Genomic DNA, 24,489 nt, shown 5'->3' with positions numbered 1-24,489 from the left:
AGTAACCAGAATTATAAAAATTATTTATTATATGCATTTCCTTTTATATATAGATATTTTCCAACTCAGTTACTCAACTAATTAAAAAGTCAAATTTGTGGCTGCTTTCACTTTCTGAGACAGACCGCATTCTGTCTGTGGAATGTGTATCTCTCTAAATAAACCTGCTTTCACTTAAAAAAAAAAAAGTCAAATTTGTCTTAGTGGATCCATTTTGCTACTTATTCCCAAGTTCTAAATGGAATATTTGGGAAAGTTGTGATTATGACTTGACATTCAAAGTAATGCAGCATTTAAAAGTTAGACGTGGTTCAATTTTGTGAGTGCTAATACAGTGCCTGCTGGACTTATTTATTATACTAATTTTAATAAGTGGAGAGGTTAGAGTTTTTTAGAAAAGCAATAAATCAGTAAGTTGTAGCATTTAATTCTTTTTAACCATAGGCCCAAGAGGATGCTGAAAAACTTCGGTCTGTTGTGATGCCTATGGAGAAGGAAATTGCAGCTTTGAAAGATAAACTGACAGAGGCTGAAGACAAGATTAAAGAGCTGGAGGCCTCAAAGGTTGTGGAACATTGTAATCCATTTGCTTGAAACCAAGGTTTTGCCCTAATGCCATGAGCAAAATTAGAATACTAAGGGGGTAAAAACTGTAATTTAAACTATGCATCTTAAGACTCTTGCTTTCTTGAAAATGCAAGAAAATGTTTGGAGATGATTTTGCCCTTATGGATATTTAAAATAATGACAGTAGTGATGCTTGTGCTGCTTTGTTACAAAGTCAGTGTTTATTTTCTTAGCAAAATGAGACCTGATCTCTCTTGTTTTGTTATGAAGGAAAATAAAGTTTTCAAAGGTGACTTTGTTTTCTGACATCAGCCCCAGAATTGATCTTTTAGAAATGACGTAGCTATAGTGTGGCTGGATTTGTTGGCTATAAAGACACAACAGAAGAAATACAAAGGGATGTCAAACATTTTAATAATTAAAGTAAGAAAGAAAGAAAAAAAATTTTAGAGGTAGTAAACAAGCACAACATAGGAATGTAGAAATACATATAGGAGTGTAGAAATGGGCATGTATCAATAATCCTAGTAAGCTGATAATTACCTACTAAAAGAGACTAGATTTTAAAAATCAAAATTTATATTGCTTATAAGACATATACCTAAAATAAAACTACAAAGTAAGATTGGAAAAAAAAAGAGAGACTTAAAGCAATGCCTTGTAAATTCTAATCAAAAGAAACTTGGTTTAGCAATTGTAATATGAAACAGGTAGGATGAAAGGAAAAAAGAATTAATAGAGATAAAGAGGGACCCCTTCTAATTTATAATTCATCAATAAGATATGACAGTCATGCACTTGACTGCATCTTACATAGCCTTGAAATATGTGAACTAAAAAGTGACAACTGTGAGGGGAAATTGACATTCACAATTATAGGAGGGGATTTAAACTGTCCTTTAGCAAATGATAGTGCAAGCAGAAAAAACATATTAGTAGGGATATAGGGGTTTTGAGCAACTTGATTAATAATTTAGATGTAATGGACATAGAATCCTGTCACTAAGAGAGTGAGAAAGAGACTATATTTTATACAGTAGTAGAGCATAGTAGTTAAGAGCTCAGCACTTATTAGGTGGATGACCTTGGGCAAATTAATTAATCTTACTGTGCTTTGGTTTGCTCAACTATAAAATGGGGATAATACTACCTCCTTCATAAGGCTGTCATGAGTATTATATAAGTTAACACATAAGGCACTTAGGATAGTGCATGGAATAAATATTGTTATTTTTATGTACATTATACTTTTCATAATGTCACAAAGGAAATATCATCAGATTTGAAGATTTGATGTTATACACATCCAAATCTCTGACCACAGGTTATTAAATTATTTACAATAAAACATAGCTAAGATGAAATGTCTGGAAAATGAAAACAATTTAACTCATATGGAAAAAAGAATTGTAAAATATTTAGAGTGATTTGAATTTTTTACTCAATCTAAAAAAAGAACAATAGTACAAACAGTATGAATGGAAGGAAATAATGCAGATAAGAGCAGAAATTAATGAAATAGAAAAGCAAGAGGAAAATTGTGAATATAATGAAAAAAATGGAAAAAGTAGTAAGATAGACAAACCTGATAAGCCTAATTAGGAAAAAAGAAAAAAGACTTAAACCATTAGAAATGAAAGAGGGAAATAACTACAAATCAGTAGAGACTTAAAAATAATAAATACTATGGACAATGTCACAGCAGTAAGTTTGAAATGAAGTAAGTTTGGTGAAATGAAAAAATTCCTGATAGGAAATAATTAGCCAATATTGTCTCAAGATAAATTAGGAGAGCCGATGTAGTTAGTAACTATTAAAGAAAGTGAATTTATAGTCAGAATCTCCTTTTCTCCTGTCTCCTATCCTCCAAAAGACATTAGACTCAGTTAGTTTTGCAGACAAGTTTTTCCAAACCTCTTGGAAAGAGGTAATCCTTATATTTTACAAGCTGTGTTAGAGAACGGAAAAAGAGGGAAAGCTCTCCAACTCATTTTATGAGACAAAACTTCATTAAAAACAAACTCACAAAAAGGTATTAAAAGAAAATTGTAGATCTATCTCATTTAGGAATACAGAAACAAAAATTTTCAGCTGGGTAGTTAAAAAAAAAAAAAAAAAAAAAGGAAAAGAAAAAGCAAAAAAGACATCATGATCAAAAAGGGATATTCCCAGGAATTTAGGATGGTATATCACCAGAAAACCTATTATTTTTATGTACCACATAAAAAGATTATAGGAGAAGAGTAATAAATTCATCTTAGATTCAGAAAGGCATTTGATAAATTTAAACACCCAATAACTTATTAAAGGGCTATTTATCAAACCTTCAGCAAACATCATACTTAATGATGAATGTTTAGCAGCCTTACCTTTAATGATGGGAACATATGAGGAGACCCGTGCTCAGTGATTTTGTTCAGATTGTTTATGTGGTCCTAGGTGATAAGATAAGCCGAGATAAAGAAATGAGGCATAATAACTGGAAAGAAAGCAGTGAAACTGATTTTCTGTATAGGAAAGCAAGAGAATATTCAGACATACAATTAGACCTAATAAGAGTTCAGGAAAGTTGTTTCCAGCAAGATCAACATGCAAAAATAGTAGTGTTTGTGTACTCCAGTAATATCCAACTTACAGATGCAATGGGGAAAAATTCCTGTTCACAATAGCAAACAAACAAACAAAACCTATATTAGTTACCTGAGAATATATCTAAATAAAAATGAGTAAGATCTTTATGGAACACATTATAAATGAAAATTTGAATACATGTGTGCTCCTGAGTGAGAAAATACTGTATTGTAAAGCAGGCAGTATATCCCCAAATTAATCTGTAAATTCAAAATTCCTCTCAAAATCCAGCAGGGTTTAATAAGGAACTCGATAAGTAGATCCTAGAATTCATATGGACAAGCGAAGGATCAGAAATACACCCAGCAAAAATTTTTTTAAATTAATTAATTAAATTTATTTATTCTTGGCTGTGTTGGGTCTTCATTGCTGCGCGTGGGCTTTCTCTAGTTGAGGCGAGCGGGGGCTACTCTTCGTTGTGGTGTGCGGGCTTCTCATTGAGGTGGCTTCTCTTGTTGTGAAGCACGGGCTCTAGGAGCGTGGGCTTCAGTAGTTGTGGCGCGCGGGCTCAGTAGTTGTGGCTTGTGGGCTCTAGAGCGCAGGCTCAGTAGTTGTGGCGCACGGGCTTAGTTGCTCTGTGGCATGTGGGATCTTCCCGGACCAGGGCTCAAACCCATGTCCCCTGCATTGGCAGGCAGATTCTTAACCATTGCGCCACCAGGGAAGCCCCGACACCCAGCAAAATTTTGAAGAAGGCAAGGTATGGAGACTTGCCCTACCTACCATTATTAAGACTTACAGTAGCTTTACTATTACTGTAGCTACTGTATTTAAGATAGTTTGTTGCTGGTTTAAAGATAAACAAATGGACCAGTGGAACAGAATAGAGAGCCCAGAAATATATCCATATATATATGGAAATTTGATATTTGACAGGTGGCATTACAAGTCAGTGGAAAAAGTATGGATTATTTAAAAATAGGCTTTTCAAATAGTTATAAATATGGATTAAAGTGAGGTTAGCTTTCTACCTCACACTTTTCAAAAATTAATTTCAGTGAATTAAAATCTTAAGAGTAAACGTAAATCTTTAAAACTTTTAGATGTTTAAAAAGGAGAATATGTTATGTGAGATACAAAAACATTTCTTAAATAAGGTAAAAATACTATGAAAGAAGAGATTGACAAATTTGCCTACATTAGAATATAAAACTTCCTTATTAAAAGATATCACAAAAAGTTGAAAAGAGAATTATAGACTGTTAAAAGTTATCTATACCTGACAAAAAATTAGTGTCCAAAATTAATAAAAATTGCCATGTCCATAAGTGACAAATGGCCCAACAGAGAAACAAGTAAAGAATATGAACAAGCAGTTCACAAAAGAGGAAGTTAAGGAATGTGAAAAGATATTCAGTCTCACTAGAAATCAACGAAATGTAAGTGAAAATCAAATGCCGTTTTATTCTTACCAGATTGTAAGTCTTACAACATAAATTTGTTGTGTTTATCCACTATTGGAGTGTGTGAAACTCTTCCCACTTTTCAGCTGCTGTTGGAATCCCTGTTGAATATTTTGGGAGTTCTCCGGCCCTTGTTGCTTCCCTTTACTTTCTCCTGCACAGACGCTGATACCATGTAATTCCATATAGGTAGCTTTCAGTGGTTTGTCCCCACCCTCTAATTACCGCTTTTTTTTTCTTTTTGGTAGATGTTCATGTATTCTGAGTTCTGTTATCTTATTAGTTCTGTTGTTAGGGTGTGTGGAATTCAAGAAAATCCATGTACCACACATTCACTGTCACCATCTTCCCAGAGTTCTGCTCAGTAGCTTTCGAATGTTAGAAATTAATTCATTATTAATAGAGTCAAATATTTATTCTAAGAAGTAATAGCTGATAGAGTTAGTGGTTATATACCACCATTTTATATCTGACATATTGACTTTCCTTTATCATTAACTGAATTACCACCTCTCCAGGTGATAGGGAAAGTGCCTGACAACAGTCAGCACTTTGTCATGCTTGGTTAGTGTACAGTATGTTTCTGGTTGGCTGACAGCCTCCAGTGAAGCATCAAATGGCAGCTTAAATAATCATTTTAGTCCATGACCAGTGCTAATGTATTAATGGTCTAGGAGTAAAGATAACTGAAAACAGATCAGCCAGCTATTTCAAGTTGAAGAAATGGGAAGATAAAAGGCATAAATATAACCTTGAAAGTGAAATTAGACATAACCATTTGAAAAAGTTGAAAGTTAGTTTAAATGGCCACAATTTAGGATGGGCAATTTGTAAGGAAGGGTAGAGCAAGTGATTCTTTAATCACTTTCTGGGGCAAGATTGCATTTTATTTTGGTTAGAACTATTTCAGATATTAGAATATATTGTTAATATTTGAAAATTATAGTTAATTGTTCAACAGAAATAAGACATTAAAAAAGAAGATGTAGGGCTTCCCTGGTGGCGCAGTGGTTGAGAATCTGCCTGCCAATGCAGGGGACACAGGTTCGAGCCCTGGTCTGGGAAGATCCTACATGCCACGGAGCAACTGGGCCCGTGAGCCACAATTACTGAGCCTGCGTGTCTGGAGCCTGTGCTCCACAGCAAGAGAGGCCGCGATAGTGAGAGGCCCGCGCACTGTGATGAAGAGTGGCCCCCGCTTGCCACAACTAGAGAAAGCCCTCGCACCGAAATGAAGACACAACACAGCCATAAATAAATTTAAAAAAAAAACAAAAAAACTTGACCTTTAAAAAAAAAAAAAGATGTGATTTTAAAAAGTATTCTGCACTTGGCTTCAAGTTTATGTTCATTACAGTATGAGACAGGTTGTTTTTTCCATCATGGCTTCCTCTTTTTTCCTTCCATGAATTTATGTCTATGAAAATGTCTCCTTTTTATAAATTTAAGGCATTTGGAATTACCTCACCAGAAATCAAAGAAAAGCAAACTTACAAGAGTATGATACCATTTTTATCTTTAGAAAATACTGTTTAAAAAACAACAAAAATAAAAAACAACAGCAACCTGGGTTCACTGAGTATGTGATAAAATGAGCACATGTGTATGTTGCTCTGGGAATACAAATTGGAACCACCTGTTTAAAAGCAAGGTACAAAACTGTTATGTGTAATCTCAATTGTATATTTACTCTGGTGATGATTATGGATAATGCTTACTATTAATTATTGTCAATTGTGTTATTTTCCCAGTTTTCTTTAGTAAGTATATGTTTGTTTTGTAATTAAAAATTATAAATGTTAATTTGGGGGTAAATTTAAATTTACATAAATATAAATGTAAGCTTTTTTCAAGGCACCTCCAGAACTTACCATTATACCTAAGGTAGACACTGTTGGAAATTTTAGTTTAATGGAATTGCATCTTTTTCAGGTTAAAGAACTGAATCATTATCTGGAAGCTGAGAAATCTTGTAGGACTGATCTGGAGATGTACGTAGCTGTTTTGAATACTCAGAAATCTGTTTTACAGGAAGATGCTGAGAAACTTCGGAAAGAATTGCATGAAGGTAAATATATATTCTTTACATTTTTAATCTCAGTCTGTAAGAGAACTATGTGAGTAAAAGTGATATTTATTAATAACAGTAACAAATTCCAAAATGCTAATCCAACATGTTAGTGATTCAGTTTAAGCTTTGCAGTTGGTTTGAAAAGATATTTGGATTGTTAATGGTTTCTGTTTCCTCCAGGACCCCAGTAAGAATTCACAAACTCTGGGCAGAAAGATAATAGGAAGTTGCTGCTTAAACTGCTTTTGCTCCAAACCTATTTTGGTGGAGGTGAATTAGCAAAAGTGAAAATGGGACAGAGAGGGCAGATGGTATATTCTAGTGTTCTTAAGTAGCACCCCTGTTTATAAGAGATAATTTTGATTTCGCTAGTCTGGTAGCAGAGTGATGCAGAAATTGACTCTGTTTTCTCAAGATAGGGGAAATAGGCTCATCCTTTCCCATTAAAATATATATTTGTCTTTAATTCTTTTGAATCTTGTATACCTGAGATTCGTAATAACCTTTTTGTGTCACAGACTGCTTTGGCAGTCTTGTGAAGCCCTCTCAGAATAATGCTTTTAATACATAAAATACATAGAATTATAAAAGAAATCAATTATATTATAAAACAGTTATCAAAATATAAATAACTGCAAACTTATAGTAATAAATGTGCTATTTTATCAATGCATTAAATAACAAGGTCTAGTACCAGGTCTGATAACTACTGTAATTTTGAAATATGATGAGCATAAATAATATATTAAGATATCTGCAACAGCTGTACTGAGATACAAAAGTATCTATGACTCCTGTTAGTGACCAAGTCATGGGTATTGTTATACTTACTGTGGTTTGTTGTCTATATTTTATAATTGAAGGAAATGATAAATTTCAGTTAGAGGTTAGTGAAAATAAAGGTTAAATTTTTACCTCATCTAAATGCATGGACCTCTTGAAATCTTATATTCGTTGCAGGTTATACTAGTAACATGTTTTAATATGAAAATTTAAGACTGTGGTCATGGAAAATATAGCTCTTCCATAAATAATTCAGGTTTGCATAGGAGTTAGGTTTTTATCCCAAATAGTGGGAAGTTGAAATTATATAAGCCTACAGAATTATTTTATAAAATGTTATTAAAGTAATCCAGTGTTTGAGTCTTTGGCTCTCAGGAAATGCTTTTCAAAAGTGCTGCTGCAGTCAAAAAGACACTCAAACTCTGAAAGGGTGTCCAGAAGAAATAGGACTTTCTGTTTAACCTATGTGTCCCAACCCTTCCAGAAATAGTACAAGACTACCAGACCTTCCTAATATACCTGGAGAAGTATCTGAGAAGTTTCATTAAAATGAGTAAGGGGGTAGAGTAATTTCTACTGAAACATTCACACCAAAAAAGTAGTATTTACGTGAAAAGAAGATAGTTAAAAATTGAGCAGCAGTGTAAATTAGAGCCTAAATTGAGGAAATTAGATATGCAACCAAGTGCAGTGCAGTTGCATATCATATGTGCTAGGAAGTGTGTTAGGAGGCAACGGTGCCATGAATAGGCTTCTTAAAAGAGGTTGTTAAGTGGAGTTTTGAAAGATAGGTAGGTAGGTGTTTGTCAGGTCGTCAGAGAGGAGCATGGCATTCAAGGCCATTTGCATGTGGTGCAACAAGGTAATGAAACTGTAAGAAATACAGTTCAGCAAAATTAAAATGCAAGAGGCAGTGGGGCAAAATGTGAGACATGAGAGGTAGACATGGGCCAGATCCTGGAGACCTTATGCTAAGGATTCTGGATTTTATCGTGTTGGTAATAAGTAGGCTCTGAAGGATTTAGAAGTTTTTTTTTTTCCTAAATAACAGCTTTACCAAGATAAGGTACCTGTTCAATGATGTTTAATATATTCACAAAGTCGTACACCATCACCACTATCTACCTCTAGAACATTTTCGTTACTCCAAAAAGAAATTTTGTAACCATTACCAGTCATTCCCTATTCTCTTCTTCCCCCCAGCCCCTGGCTACCACTAATCTACTTTCTGTCTCTATAGATTTGCCTATTCTGGACTTCTGTATAAATGGGATTATACAGTATGTGGCCTTTTGTGTCTGGCTTCTCTGAACGGTTTTAAGCTTGAGAGTGGTAATGTTTTACCTTCTAGAGAGTTCAGTTTTACAGCAGTGTGGAGGATAGAATAGAGAGGGCCAGACGAATGGCAGGAAGGGTTATGAAGAGACTCCTGTTGTAGTTGTCTAAGTCCTAAATCTAAGGCAGAAGGCAGAAGATGGAGTGTCATATCACACAGGAAGTAGCATTAGTAGGCCTCTGTCACAGTTGAATGTGTTGGGTGAGGAAAAGTCAGAAGTATGACTTTTCTCTCAGGTTTCTGGCTTGGGTAACTGGGTAGATGGGCTGATAGATGATACCATCTATTCTTTTTTTCCCGAAGAAGATGGCTGAGCTGATGAATATCAATAACACAAGCATTTACAAAGATTCTTTGACTTATCCTGAGAGGTCAAAACTAAATGGACTCAAGAAGGATTCCTGGATAACAAGATTTATTCAGAATGTATTAAAGACAATTAGGAGTGGTTACTATGTGTTTTCCCTTTAGAGCAGTGTTTCCCAAATTGTATTCCCTAGAACATTTGTTACGTGAGTGGCACTGTGGAAAGAATTTTTTGGTCAGATAAATTTGGGAGGTATTGTATTATATATCACCTTACAAGAGAACATAGACATACTTGAGACCCTGAGTTCAAAGTCCTGCAGTAAAGAAATCTTTAAAAAAAAGTTTTTCACCCAAGGTTTCTGAAACTCACTGAGCACAGAAATCTTTTTTTCACACGTTGCTCTTCCTAGGAACACACTTTGGGAGACTCTGCTTAGACAGGTGGTGTGGGGACAGCTGCCTTGTCCTATGGCAGGTTGCCCCTGGGTTCTTGTCAGAGGCAGAATCCCAGACCGGATGGACCTTTGGCCGGGTCTAGTCTAGTTAGTCCTATGTTAAAGAAATTGCCTACCATTAAAATTCAGTGTTTTTGGTTGGGGGATTCCTAAACAGTATGCCATCTCTTGGAGCAAGAGCGACAACAGCACAACCAGTTGAAACACACGTGGCAGAAGGCCAATGACCAGTTCCTGGAATCTCAGCGTTTGCTGATGAGGGACATGCAGCGAATGGAAATTGTGCTAACTTCAGAACAGCTCCGACAAGTTGAAGAACTGAAGAAGAAAGATCAGGTGAATACCAGTTTTGTAGGACTTGTTTGCCTTGTTAATAAACCACTCCACCCCGACACATCATATTTCTTTATGTATATTATAGATTGACTTAAGCCTGAAACAAAGTTGATGTATGCCATTTCAAAAAACATAATAGCTGCATTTGAGGGATTTTGTTTTTCAACTTTAGAAATGGCCTTGTCTGGGGGGAAGGGGAAGAACTGATTTAGAAATGATCCTCTTCAGTCTGCAGGATGCAGTAGTGCATATTTCTGAGAAAATCTTTCTCTACAGTTCTGTCCAGTTCTCCTAGGGCTCCTGAATTGTGTTAATCCAGGCCATGTCTTTTGTGACATTGCTCTGAAAGCCTTATTAGACAGTGATGGGTGGGGATGGAGGGGCTGAGTGACATGAAAAGGCAGGTGTCTAGAGGGCTGCATACCCAGGATCCTGTTTTCTCCTTATCTTAAAAAACAACTAAATTATATGAGTAATACATAAATACATTCTCATGTTAAAATATTTTGTTTTAAATACAAAGTGAAAAAATAAAGTGATAAAGTGAAAATCTCCCTTGACATCTCACATACTTCCCTTCACAGAAATAACCACTTTTATAATCAGGAATAATCAGTTTGGAAGGTAGTATTCCATACCACTTCTATGTGTTTATAAGTGTATATTCACGTTTCTTTTTTTTTTTTTTCCCCATACAACTGAAATCATAGTATAAGTATTCTGTAGCTTATTTTTCTCATAAGCATCATCTTGGATATATTTTCACTTTAGAGATCTATCTCATTCTTGTTAGCTGGTGACATGGATGCACTATATTTGATTTAATCCTTCTCTTTGTAGTGGGCATCTAGATGGTTTTTCTTTCTTCTTCTTTTTTTTTGTCATTTCAAATAGTTTTGCAGCTAATATCCTATACTGTGTTGTGTATGTGTGCAAATATTTCCCTAGGATAGCTGTGTAGAAGCTTTTGTAGGTACTGTAAGAAATATTTTAAATTATCTTGTGTAACTTAGGTTAGATTTTGTTTTTCAGAAGTTTCTTCCTTTTTAAATTTCTTTTCTCTTAATTGATTCATTCATTTTGTGTGTAGACACAGTCAACTTGAGGATTTAGATTCTAAAGTACAGATACAATCATGCTTTTCCTGCTTCCCATTAGAGTAGTCTAAATTCCAGAACTGGTCATTTAAGGCCTGTGTGCCAGCATTGTGCTAAGGCTTTATATGTAAAGCTTTATCTCATGTGGTTCTCAAAACAGAAAAACACACAACAAAAATTCCCATATGAGATAGGGACTAATGGCATATCTGAGGGTTGACCAGTCTCTGATTCCAGAGTCTAAGCACTTAATCACCACCCCCTTCTCCATGTACCTCACTACTCATGTGCCTGCCCTCTTTTTAGTCACATGAGATTATTCAGTCTTCCCCACATGCCTGCTCTTCTGTGCCCCTCTCCGTTTTACATACTTCTTTTCTCCCTGGAACCCTTGCTTGTCTCCTCTCATACAATTGGCAAACTCATCTTACTGATTCTTCAAGATCCGCTCAAGTGTTACCTTCTTTGGGCCCGCCTTTCTAGCTCCCTCAGATGAAATCTTTGTCTTCTCTCCTATAGGACCTTGTACATACTTATATAGTGATGTAATCGTGTATTTGTCCCTCCCCACTAGAGTGTTTTGAGGGGGGGCATTGAAGGTATCTTTGATCTTTGTTGAGTGAATTATTACATCAGCTTCAATCATTCATTTGTATTTCATATAAATTTGTACATGTTTCAAATGGATGTGTAATGCCATAACTTTTTCCTATTTGTTTTCCATAATAAGCTGAAGGAACATTCTATGTAAATTTTCTTTCTCAAATCACTTGAAGAAGAGGTGGGTGATTTGCTCTCTTTTGTTTTGCCTTTCATGTAGTATACTTTTATATTTGTTTTGAGTGGTTAAAGAACTGTGGGAATCATTAAGTATAGATTACCTGGGTAATATGTATTTTTTCTTCCTAACTTTTAGGAGGAAGATGAACAACAAAGACTTAGTAAGAGAAAGGATCACAAAAAAACAAATGTTGAGGAAGAAGTAAAAATACCAGTAGTGTGTGCTTTAACTCATGAAGAATCTTCAGCCCAGTTATCAAATGAGGAGGTATAATGAATCTATAATTAAAATCGTCATATACACAGTGTTAACCATTTTTAGCTTCTCTTACATCAGTCAGTTACATTGTTCATATGGGAAGTGGGTAGTAGCTACTAGCTGAAAATTAGATAAAGTGATAATACTTTATTTTCAGCTGTTTTCACAGTATTATAGGTAGTACAGTTTGAAACACGCAGTTTCTCTCATGGTCTGTGAAACAATTAGATGTTCTTTTTTCTAGCGGTTCCAAAATTAAAACATCAGAAGAAAATTTAAATAATATCTGCAAAATCTTTTTTTTTTTTTTTTAAATAAATTTATTTATTTATTTTTGGCTGAGTTGGGTCTTCGTTGCTGGGCGCGGGCTTTCTCTAGTTGTGGCGAGCAGGGGCTTCTCTTCATTGTGGTGCGCGGGCTTCTCATTGCAGTGGCTTCTCTTGTTGCAGAGCACGGGCTCTAGGCTCACGGGCTTCAGTAGTTGTGGCACGTGGGCTCAGTAGTTGTCTCTCGTGGGCTCTAGAGCTCAGGCTCAGTAGTTGTGGTACACGGGCTTAGTTGCTCCGCGGCATGTGGGATCTTCCCTGACCAGGGCTCTAACCTGTGTGCCCTGCATTGGCAGGCAGATTCTTAACCACTGTGCCACCAGGGAAGCCCCTGCAAAATCATTTTTGATATGAATAAATGTTTCTAATACTTTGAGCTTTTGTTTAAAAGAGATTTTATCTAAAGTATTGAAACACTTAATTCTCTATGGCCTGTATTTGAGTATTATCAAGTATTAGATCTTAAGCCCTGAGAAGAGTGTATGGGGTTTGGCAGATTGTGATGGAGTAGGGTAGAACATTTCAGGTATTGGGAATGGGCAGAGTAGAGAGACTTGGAGGTGGAAAGTGTAAAGTGGTGTTCCTGTGGCCTCATCGCCTCTCACCCACATGTGGCAAGGGCCTCCTCATTGCATTTCCTGTCTTCAGCCTGTCCCATTCCACTGTACCCTCAGCATTACTGTCAGATTTATTTTTCTTAAGTGCAGCTATAGTCAGGCTACTCCCCTAGTCAGAACCACCGCTCACTCCCATTACCTACACAATTAAGTGCAACTTCCTCACTCAGACAGTCAAGACCCTTCATAATATGCACTCTGGTTTAGCCACATTGCTCATCTTGTTGTGCTATACTCTCTGCCTTGCACATTGGTTCCTTTACCTGGAGTGCTTACCTCCCTCTGCCTTTCTGAGTTCTGGAATTCTTCTGTTCATCCTTCAAGACTCAAGCTGATATCTCTTCTTCAGGGAAGGAAATGCTTCTGTTAATTGACTTTAGGGTAAAAACTAAGGTCCCCAGCTTGCCATACAAGGGCCTTTGGAGTTGAATTGACCCTTCCAGCCTTAGCATACTCTCCACTTCATCACAGCCAGACGTTTCTACTAGCTGTCCATGCTCATATGCATTGTTTATACTGTCCCTGCTGTTTAGAGATTCATACTTACTCCCCCACCCCTACCTCCTTTCCCTGCCTGGTGAACCAGTTTCAGGTAAATTGGATAAGGGTCTTTTCTCACTTTCAAAGGTATTATGTTTCTGTTTAGTTTGCAGATTTACGCTGAGCCATGTAAAATCTACTTGCTGGTGGCTCATACTTCCATGTTTATGGATTATTTGACATTGAAAAAATGCTTTAAAAAATCCTAGTGGACACTGAAAAGTATGATGTAATTGTTTTTGTACATTCTCTCTCTTGGCTCATACACTGAGAACCTTGCCCTGATTCTGCTTTGTCTTTTTTTTAAAATAGACTTCCAAGAGAATGTCTCAATTTTTGCGTACTGCCAAATATTATGTGGTTTCTGCATCATGCAATCCTGTGTCCAGGAATGTTTGGCAAAGTTTCAAACTTTAAAAAAAATATTTTAGCAGGAAAACAGGAAAAGGAAATTTGTTGTGATTTACAGTGAAGCACTTAAAATTTTTTAATAGTGTCTTAACAGATTCATACTGTATATTGTGCATAACATTTTCTGACATTGAAATATCTTATAGCCTTTCAGATCTGATGTTTTGCAGTTTGAATGTTGAATGTACTTGTTTTGTATTGAGAGGCAGTGACAGTTTACTTTAGCCTGTTGATTTAAAGTTAATATGGAATGCTTTGGAGACTTAGATATATTGCTAAAGCCACTTAAAATTTGTAGGACCCTATATCTTCTTTAACCTAAATGCTTAGAATATGCTTTTCTCACCACAAAAGTAATATGTGTTCATTATGGAAAATTTGGAAAGTACAGAAAGTCATACAAAATAAAAATAACTGATAATTCTACTAGCCAGAGATACCACCACTAACATTTTGGTATGTACCTCTCCTTTCCCTCTTTTTCCATTTCCAAAGGTAACATGTGTGTTTCTATTTGTACTTTTTAAACATAATACAGATTGTAACTGTACATGATGTTTTATGTACATTTTTTTCCCCCACTTAAATCTGTCTTTAAAGGTTTTGGCACATGAGTAAGTGTTTTCCCCCAAAATGATATTTAATGACTAACAGTATTTCAGCATGTAAATGTACCATAATTCCTTAATCTCCTGCAAATTGATTTGTGCCCAGGTTTTAATTTATAAAGGTGACCGAGTGATGACATAGAGAGGTTAATGCCATTGAACAAGAAGTTTAATGTTACAGTCCCTCTAGAAATGAGAGTCATGGTACACTGTGCAGAGTCACATGGAGAAGCACCAGAGTTGGTCATGAAGCAAAAGCAGGAGCAAGGGGAAAGCACGGACCACAGCCATTATTGGGATTTTCGAGGGAAAGGTAGGGCAGGGTAAATAGCATAGGACTGGCTAGTTTGAATAAATCCAGTGGGCTTTGGGGCATAGAGTCTATCTTCAGTTTTCTGGTACCTGGCCCTGGGTTGATTTAGAGCAGGGGAAATACTGGCTTGGTGTGTAAGAGTTAGATAAAGGAGTTGGTTGGGAGTATCGACTTGAGATTGGTTGATTTAGATGTGAAAGACATATTCATAGGCAAGTTGTTTATTATTTCTAGGAATTAGCTAGTTTGGAAGAGGCAGTCTCTCCTCAGCCAGCAAGGCCTTCAAAAGGTCAAAAACATCATAAAATATAGAAAATAAGCATGATTAACACACTAACAGATAGTCAATTATTTCATTTTTCACTAGTAAAAAAATTTTCATTATTATGAGTAATGCCATAATGCTATTATATATAATTCTTCTTTGTATAAAAGTCATGGACTTATCTGATTACTCCTTTAATATAAGTTCTTGGCAAGAGAACTGCTGAGTTTAAGAGCGTAAACAAACATATTGTTGAATCATCTTTCAGAAACAGTGTAACAGTTTACATACCCCTACAAGCATATGTTCCTTGTAAGTGTTGTTTTCAGCATGGTAGTCTGGTGTTTTTTAAATGGCCCTCACAACTTTCTTGTCCCTATCCCCTTCCTTCTTTGGTGTCACAGTAGCATTGTGTTAATATATGATAGCGTTAGATATCGTGTTCCTTTATAAGCCAACAGAATGTGCTCTCTCCAGTTTTTATTAGGGTGCTTATTTGGGACCTTTGCCATAGCTAGCTCAGTATATACTAGATTTGTGTTCCTCAGCCATCGGAATTTCACAGATTAAAAAACCTTAAAAAAAAACCACAACCTTTAAAAAGAAATAAATGGAGGAATTAACATAAAAGTTGTCAACTTTTTATTATACCAAGTAAGGATATTTTTAAAACATTGAAAGAAAATCTGTATTTTAGTCTTTTCCAGTTCATAAAAGGAAGGACATTTAACAACAAAAAGTAGAAAGGATAGTATCTTAAAATAAAAGCCAGTTCTTTAAATTGAATAAATTTAGTTTCAAGAAAAACTTGCTACATTTTCCTTGCTTTCTGATTTTCCTACAAACTGTGCTAGAATGGTACTGGTGTGCTTTTTTGACTTTGGGAGTGTGCTGCACCACATTAAAAAATTGAAATGGAATTCACATAACAAAAAATTAACCATTTAAAATGTGCAATTCAATGACCTTTAGTACATTTACAATGTTGTGCAACCATTACCTGTCTAGTTTCAGAAGATTGTCATCGCCCCCAAAAGAGACCCCTTATATCACTAAGGAGTCACTCCCTACTCTCCTTTCCCTTTAACCTCTGGCAACCACTAATTTGTTTTTGGTCTCTGGGGATTTACCTATTCTGGATATTTCATAGAGATGGTATCATACAGTGTGTGACCTTTTGCGTCTGGCTTCTTTCACTTGATGCAGACTTATTTAACATGTTGATTACACCTTGCTTGAAACTTAGTTTCTAGTGTACAACATTATCCTCATTTCCCTTCTGTTCTGGGTACTCCTTCCTCTGTCCGTCCCCAAAATGGACAAAATTGATGTTTCTCAGGGCCTTGCCCTTGGCTTTCTTCATATCCTACAGACTCATCCTAAGTGTTCTGATTTGCTGCCGTGGCTTTAATTATTACTGTATAGTGGTTACTCCCAAGTCTCTATCTAAAGACTTCTTTGTCCCTCTATTGGGTGGACATCTCTACTTGGATATACAGCAGGCACCTCGTGTTCCATATACCCAATACTGAATTTCAGGAGACCTTCCCTGATTCTTATGTCTGGGCTGAATTCCTCTCCTTGAGCTCCCAGAGCATTCAGTACATAGCTGTAGCCGGTCATTTTATTGAATATGATATTCTAATAGCCTGTTTACTTGGTTCACTTGTTTATTTTTTTCATGAAACTAAGCATTTTGGAGTCAGAGATTGTTCACAGTTGTATCCTGAGTGCTTGGTTTAGTGCCCAGGATATAGAAGACACTCAATAAATGTTTGTTCAATTAATATATGAAGGCAGCACACTGAAGATTGTCATGTGTAACGTGTGGCAAAATACTTTATAAAATATGGTAGTTTTTCTCTTTGAAAATATCAGGAATTGTCTAACTGGCAATGTATTTTCACATTTCAGGAGCACTTAGATAGCAACCATGGTTCAGTCCATTCTTTAGATGCAGACTTACTGTTGCCATCCGGGGATCCATTCAGTAAATCAGACAATGACATGTTTAAAGATGGGCTCAGGAGAGCACAGTCTACAGACAGCTTGGGAACCTCAGGCTCACTGCAATCCAAAGCTTTAGGCTATAACTACAAAGCAAAATCTGCTGGGAACCTGGACGAATCAGATTTTGGACCACTGGTAGGAGCAGATTCGGTGACTGAGAACTTTGATACCGCGTCCCTTGGGTCACTGCAAATGCCAAGTGGGTTTATGTTAACCAAAGATCAGGAAAGAGCAATCAAGGCGATGACACCAGAACAAGAAGAAACGGCATCCCTCCTGTCTAGTGTCACACAGGGTATGGAAAGTGCTTATGTGTCTCCCAGTGGTTACCGCTTAGTCAGTGAGACAGAATGGAATCTCCTGCAGAAAGAGGTGAGTTATCTTCCTGACTTCTCCTCTCGCTCACTTTGGGGGATACTGAGTAGCTCTGGATTTATTGTTCATTCAAGAGATGGTCCCTGGAGTCAATGCTCGCACTTGTTGCCAGCAAATGGGTGTTAACGCATATTGTCTGACCCTTGTCGTTGTCTGCTTTGGCTGTTCCTGGTGATTATGACAGAGAAGGGAACTGACTAGCTGATTGTGTTAAGTGTGAACTTCTCCACCTGAAGTCACATCTCTTAAGTTGGAGCGATCTGCTTGAATAGCATAGCTAACTTTGTGTAGCCCGAATTTGGTTTCCTTGCAGTTTTCTGTAATCTCAGTGTATTCGAAGATGCATATTCTTTCATCTTTCCTTGAGGTCTAAAGTACAAATGCTTTTCAGCAGTTGATGCTTAGAATGAGTTTAAGGAGGGGGTGGAAAATATGGGAGAGAAGAGAAGGCAACCTTTAATGAGGTTAATTTTCCTCCTAATAGTATTTGCAAACTCAGAAGTAAGATTAGGAGATAAAAACTTAAATATGTATTTGCATAGTGCTTTACAGATTACAAAGCCTTTTCACATACCTCTTCTCTTTGAGCTTCTTGATAATAATGAGACAATCAGGGCATGAGTTTCTCCAACTTATAGATGAGGAAACTGGCTCAGAAAGGTCAAATGAGTTGCTCAAGTTTCCCCTTCGACTAAGTAGCAAACCTGGGTTAGGATACAGGTTTTATGACCTCCAGTGCTTTCTTTTACTCAGGGCTACTTCTCTTTAAAGAAGCTGTTGATTAGCAAGTGGAACAGCTTATTAAGCCTAAAAGAAACTGTTCTCCTTGGTCTCATGCAAAACGTTTGAGAAGGTGCTATTTAATTGTTTCATACCTCCTTTGTGCTTGGAGCTGGTGAAATGGTTAATTTGCACTCCACCCTTCCCCATCCCCTCCCTTGTTGGGTAGTATTGATTTAAATTGTGAGTGCCACGGTGTGGTACCTTTTGCTTTCCTTGTGTTTCTCTCAAATGTGGTGTTTTGTGGCCCTTAGCCTCTTGATGATAAAGTTGTGTCCCTTGTTTTCCTGTCATACTTATATTGGACTTATGATTTTTTAGAATCCTGCTCTCTATTGTAACTTCTTGCCATAAGTCCCTGAATAAATTGTTTACTCCATTTTCTACTTCGAGTAACATAGGTAAGACTGCATGTGTTCCTCAAGTATGTGATGTAGACTTGTTTTGTTCTGCCTGATAAGAGGTAATTTTGGTGCCCTTCAGGTACATAATGCTGGAAATAAACTTGGTAGACGTTGTGATATGTGTTCCAATTATGAAAAACAGTTACAAGGAATTCAGATTCAAGAGGCTGAAACAAGAGACCAGGTGAGTTTCTTTTGGGGTGTGCGAAGTTGGTGAGCTGTTGTAGTTCTCACTGGCAGTGCTGAATTAATTGCCCTTCACCCCTCCCAGTTTGCTTTATGAAGTATACTCCTCTCCTTAAGTCTGAAATAATCTGGTACATGCAACGTCAGTTACATTTCCAGTGGGAGCACACTATAGAATTTTTGCTTTTGTGTGTCTTTGCTTCATTAGCTTGCCCAATACCACACAGGTCAGCTCAGCTAGCATATCTCCTCTCCCAACCTGTTCCTTCTGCCCAAGGCCTAGAAGTGTTATTGTCAGGAATGCATGCACACGGAAAGTGCTTTATGATACAGAGATTTAGGGAGATAAGGGGTTGGGTTGACTGTTGCTTCTAATTGGATAAAACTTAATTGAATATTACATTAATCAGTATTTGTACTCTTCATTGCTTATTGCCTAATTCTTGTCATAAATTTGTTGAAGTAAGTTTAGTTTGCAGGGTCACAGAAATTAAGATTTGGTAGATTAGGTATGCTGAAACTGACAAGTACCTTTCCAAATACAGTGCCTAATAATGGGTTCCCTGATAACATTTAGGAAATGATGTAGAACTTCATGAGAGTAAACTTGTGAAAGCATATGTAAGGAAAAAATAACTTTTTTCTTATATTTCCAAATTGTTCTTTGGTTGTTATGGAGAGTGTTACCCTAGTCTTCAAAATAAACTTAAGCAGGTTAGAATGATGGTTTAATATTTTCAAATGCCTTTGGCATTAATTTTCTCCATATATGCTTTTTTTTTTTTTAAGATGGCTTAGAGGTAAATTTCTAACGCTATTTGTGAAGCTACTATATCAATAGTTGGCCTCTGATAGTGTGGTATAGGAATGGGGTATCTTGGATTCCATAGTCGTGTCAATAGACATTTTACTCTTGCTTCATCTGTGCAGGCACTTCGCTGGGTTCTGAGTATTCAGATACAGATAGAACACCGTACTGCCCATAGGGAGCTTTCAGTGTTCAATCCAAGCCATCAGTTCAATATGGTTTGTTCCTGTACGTGTACAAGTAGAACTAGAGGATGAGCAGAGGCATCTAAGTTAACTATGGGCGGTAACAGTTCAGCTAAGTTTGTTTTAGAGCTAGAGTAAAAATTAATTAGGAAAAGAAGTGGAGAAAGGGTGTTCAAGGAGAGGAAATGTGTACAAAGGAACAGTTATGAAGGAAAATTGTGTGTTCTAGGAAGTATGAATAGTTTATGTGGCTGGGCATAAGGGGGGGTGGTGTGTGTGTGTGAGAGAGAGAGAGAGAGTGGAGAGAGAGTGGGGGGAAAATAGTGGGAGAGGAAGCTACAAAGGGAAGGCCATGATGAGATCATTGAGGGAGGGGTGTGATGACTAAAGGGATTTAAATTTTACCCTGAAGACTTTGGGAGGCATTTAAGGATTTTAAGTAGGGAAATAATATGATTTGACTTTCATTTTAGAAATATTTATTGTGTTAGAGTGGATTGTAGATTGGCAGCAGAAGCTAGAGTCAGGGATGCCAGTGCCTAGCCTAGAAGACCCAGGAGGAAAAGCAGATATTTTCAAATGAGGTAATGGATATGAAAAATGTTTTGTTAACTGTAAAGCACAGTATAGTTGTCGAATGAGGTAATTCATCTCAGTTTTTTCCCAAATTGACAAATTTGTTTCTCAGGAAAAAAGATTAGGTTTAAAAAAATTTTCTGGAGGTAGGGATTTTTTTTTAATTTATGAAAGTTCTGGTACTTCCTTCTAATTGACGTTTAAAATTGCATAGGTGAAAAAGCTACAGGTGATGCTAAGGCAAGCAAATGACCAGTTAGAGAAGACAATGAGAGATAAACAGGAGCTGGAAGACTTCATAAAGCAGAGCACGGAAGATTCAAGTCACCAGGTAAGTGAGGGTTTTAGAATGTGGCCCCTGGGAGATGACTGAGTTGTTTAAATAAAAGCGTTCTGAAAACCTAGTAAGGTTTCTTTCTTGCCCTGAAGATCTGGCAGTTCTATTTTCCCTCAGATAAGAATATCTCAAACTGATCTTTCTCTGGTGTCTGTTTTACAGATTTAAGGAAAGTAACTTTTGAAATAACTGGTTAGTAAATATCAGGAGGCTCTGGTTCTCTTTTCCCCTTTGATTTTTATTAGGTTTTTCTGCTGCACAAGAAACCTGCTGACAAGAAAGATGCTAGTTATCTTCTTTTTGACTTTTTGAAAAATACCATGCATGGGAAAAAACGTGACCATATACAGATATACCAAACATATCTGAACTAATATCTGTGTACCCACCAAGATCGAGTAATAGAAAATTAGCTAGTACCCCAGAAGCCCTCACTTTCCCCCTCCACTTACTACTTCCTCCCTAGAGGTAACTACAGTGCTAACGTCTAACACCATTAGATTAGCTTTGTCTGCTTTCTTATTTTAACAAATGAATCATATAGTCCATATTCAATGAATGACACAATCATTCATTGTGTTTGTCTTTCTCCATTCAACATTGTGAGGTTCCTACTCACAAATGTGTGTGGTAGTTGTTATTTTCATTGTTGTATACTCGTACCATTGTATGGATATATTATAATTTATCTGTCTTAATGTTATGAGCATTTGGGTTGTTTCCAGTTGTGGGATATTATGAATAATTCTACTTTGAAATTTCTGTATAGGGCTTGTTGCACATGTTGCTGCTGGGTATGTGCTTAGGAGTGGAATGCCTGGGTCAAAATGTTCAAAATGTATGTCAACTTTTGGAGATAATAGTGCCAGAAAGTGGTTGTATGAATTTATACTTTCCCCAGCAACGTATGAGAAGAATTCCTGTGGGTCTGCAGTCTTGACAGACTTCATTTTGTGTTATTTTAATTAGCCATTTTGGTGGGTGTGTAATGGTATTTCATGGTGGCTTAGTTTGCGTTTCTCTTATGGCCATTGAGGTTATTTAGCATTTTCCATGTCTGTTAGCCATTGGGATATCATTGTGTCGGGTGTGTGTGTGTGTGTGTTTGAAATTACTTCTCAAGTCTTATGCTTGATTTTTTATTGGGTTGTCTTTTTTTTTTTTTTCCACTTATTTTTCTGATAGGAGTTCTTTATATAATCTTAGAGCCTTTTGGTGATGTGTCCCAAATGTCTTCTACTCAGTACCTTAGATTTTCATTATTTTAATGGTGTCTTTTGATGAACAGAAGTTCTTAATTTTAATGTAGTCAAATTTATTGATCTTTTCTTTATGATGAGTGATTTTTAAATTTATTTATTTATTTATTTTAGCTGTGTTGGGTCTTCATTTCTGTGCGAGGGCTTTCTCCAGTTGTGGCAAGTGGGGGCCACTCTTCATCACGGTGCGCGGGCCTCTCACTATCGCGGCCTCTCTTGTTGCGGAGCACAGGCTCCAGACGCGCAGGCTCAGTAGCTGTGGCTCACGGGCCCAGTTGCTCCGCGGCATGTGGGATCCTCCCAGACCAGGGCCCGAACCCGTGTCCCCCGCACTGGCAGGCAGACTCCCAACCACCGCGCCACCAGGGAAGCCCTATGATGAGTGATTTTTATCCTGGTTTTTAAAAGAATATTTTCTTACCCTGGGGTTATATGAAGATATTTTCATCTATTTTGTAGAAGCTTCATTGTTTATAGCCACTCACATTTATATCTAAAATCCATCTAGAACTGACTTTTATGTATAAGCTGTAGATATGGGTAAATTTTTATTTTATTTTTTCATATGGAGAGTCAGTTCCTTTACCATTTAGTGAAAAGATCACCTTTTTCTCACTGCTCTGCAAGATCATCTTTGTTAACTATCAAGTGAATGTACATGTGTGGGTCAGTTTGAGGACTCTGTTTTATTTGATTAGTCTATTTGCCTATTTTTGTGCCAGATTCTGTGCTGTAATTTATAGTAAATTTTTCATTTGTTTCTTTAAATGAAACATAAAGTTAGAAACTTTAAAGTTATAAACTTTAAAGTTTAGAAACATATAGTTTCTAAAAACTATAAAAGTTTTTCTCTGCTGAGAACTATGTTTTCATTCGTTTCAACAGTATTTACCTTTACACCAGGCAGCGTAGTTACAATAGCTACTTTAAAGTCTTTGATAAGTCCAACCTGGGTCATCATGGGGTTGGCATGTGTTGATTTTCTTTCCTCTTGAGAATTGGCCACATTTTCCTGATTCTTTTTATGTCAAATACTTTTAGATTGATCTTGGAGATTATGAATATTTTACTGTGAGACTCTCAGTTCTGTTAACCTGATTAGGTTCAGTTCATAAGTTCTGTCTTGCCTTCTGTAGTAGGTAGTTCTAATGTCAGTTCGTTTTTAAAAGCCTTTGCAGTGCTCCTTTGGATGTGTCCATGTATGTATATAGCTCAGGGGTGAGTGTGAGACTTGTTCTGGTTCATGCACAGAATTAGGGGATCCTTTTCCTAGCTCTCTTCTCTCAGTACCACTCTACTCGTCAGCTCATGGGGACCCTGTCCTGGCCCTGTGATCAGAAAAACAGTTGTTTGTCCTGTGCTGCTGCATCTGTTGTGGCTTCACAACTGGGGCAGCTCTCAGATTCATGCTGGCAGAAAATAGGAAAAAAACCCCAAATAAGCAGTAAACTGCAGTATGAATTGTTTCTTCCCGTTTTGATTTCCCTCCCTAAACTGTCTGCTTTTGCTTATTTTTTAGAGTCCTCAGGTAGTTGCTTTTTGTATTTTTTCCAGGGTTTTTAGTTGTAATAAGGGGAGAGAATGGCCTTGGTGGGCTTAATCCATCTTGGACAGTGCCAAAAGTCTCCGTTCTCTCATATTTTTGTTTATTAGACATATCTTTTTCTTTCCACCTTCATTCAAGAAGGATACTCTGTGGTCAGGTATAGAATTCTGAGTATTTATGATATTTTTTTTCAGCACTTTGAAGTTCTTATTCCATTGCTTCTGCCTTCCATGTTTCTGATGAGAAGTCAGCTGTAAGTCTTATTGTTGGTCCTTTGAAGGTGAAATGTTATTTTTTCCGTGGCTGTTGTAAAGATGTTCGTTTTGGCTTTTGTTATTAACAGTTTTACTGTGCTATATACCTAGGTGTGTTTTTCTTCATATTTCTGCTGTTTGGAGTTCACAGGGTTTCTTGGATCTCTGAGTTAATGTCTTACATCGTGATTGGAATATTCTCAGCCATATGTCTCTTTAAAAATTTGTTTTTATTGAGATAAACATAAAGTGCATAAATCTCAAGTGTACAATTTGGTGAATTTTAACGTGTGAAAAATTTTACTAGGGTAATAAATCATCATCTGCATCAAGATCCTGAACATTTCTAATACGCTCATGTTCTTTACTAATAAGTAAATACCCCACCTGCCTATTAGAGGTAGCCAGTATTCTAACTTTTAACACTATGTTTTAGAATTGCTTGTTGTTGGACTTCATATAAATGGAATCATATAGTATGTAACCTTTTGCATCTGGTCTGTTGGGTCATTATGTCTGTGAGACTTATCCATATTGTTCTGTGTCTCAGTAGTTAGATTTTAATGCTATGTATATTCTATAACATGAGTATACCATAATTTATTTATCCATTCTACAGTTGAGAGATATTTGGATTGTTTCTGGTTTTTGGCTATTGTGAA

The 24,489-nt window shown here is 36.6% G+C and overlaps 1 protein-coding gene across 2 annotated transcripts in view; it reads left to right on the top strand.

Annotated features, from left to right (window-relative positions):
* Positions 1-24,489, top strand: part of RABEP1 (rabaptin, RAB GTPase binding effector protein 1) — a 104,303-nt gene that overhangs the window by 61,664 nt on the left and 18,150 nt on the right. For both annotated transcript variants that reach the window (XM_036836948.1, XM_036836949.1), the window contains 7 exons: positions 445-564; positions 6,534-6,669; positions 9,713-9,891; positions 11,905-12,036; positions 17,022-17,489; positions 18,756-18,860; positions 20,646-20,762. In XM_036836948.1, coding sequence (XP_036692843.1) covers positions 445-564; positions 6,534-6,669; positions 9,713-9,891; positions 11,905-12,036; positions 17,022-17,489; positions 18,756-18,860; positions 20,646-20,762 — 1,257 coding nt within the window. The remainder of the gene's footprint in view (positions 1-444; positions 565-6,533; positions 6,670-9,712; positions 9,892-11,904; positions 12,037-17,021; positions 17,490-18,755; positions 18,861-20,645; positions 20,763-24,489) is intronic.

Source organism: Balaenoptera musculus, chromosome 20 (genome assembly GCF_009873245.2).
Source record: "Balaenoptera musculus isolate JJ_BM4_2016_0621 chromosome 20, mBalMus1.pri.v3, whole genome shotgun sequence".
Classification (NCBI taxonomy): Eukaryota; Metazoa; Chordata; class Mammalia; order Artiodactyla; family Balaenopteridae; genus Balaenoptera; species Balaenoptera musculus.
Note: the sequence above shows the minus strand (reverse complement) of the source record. Positions and strands in the feature narration are given on the sequence as shown.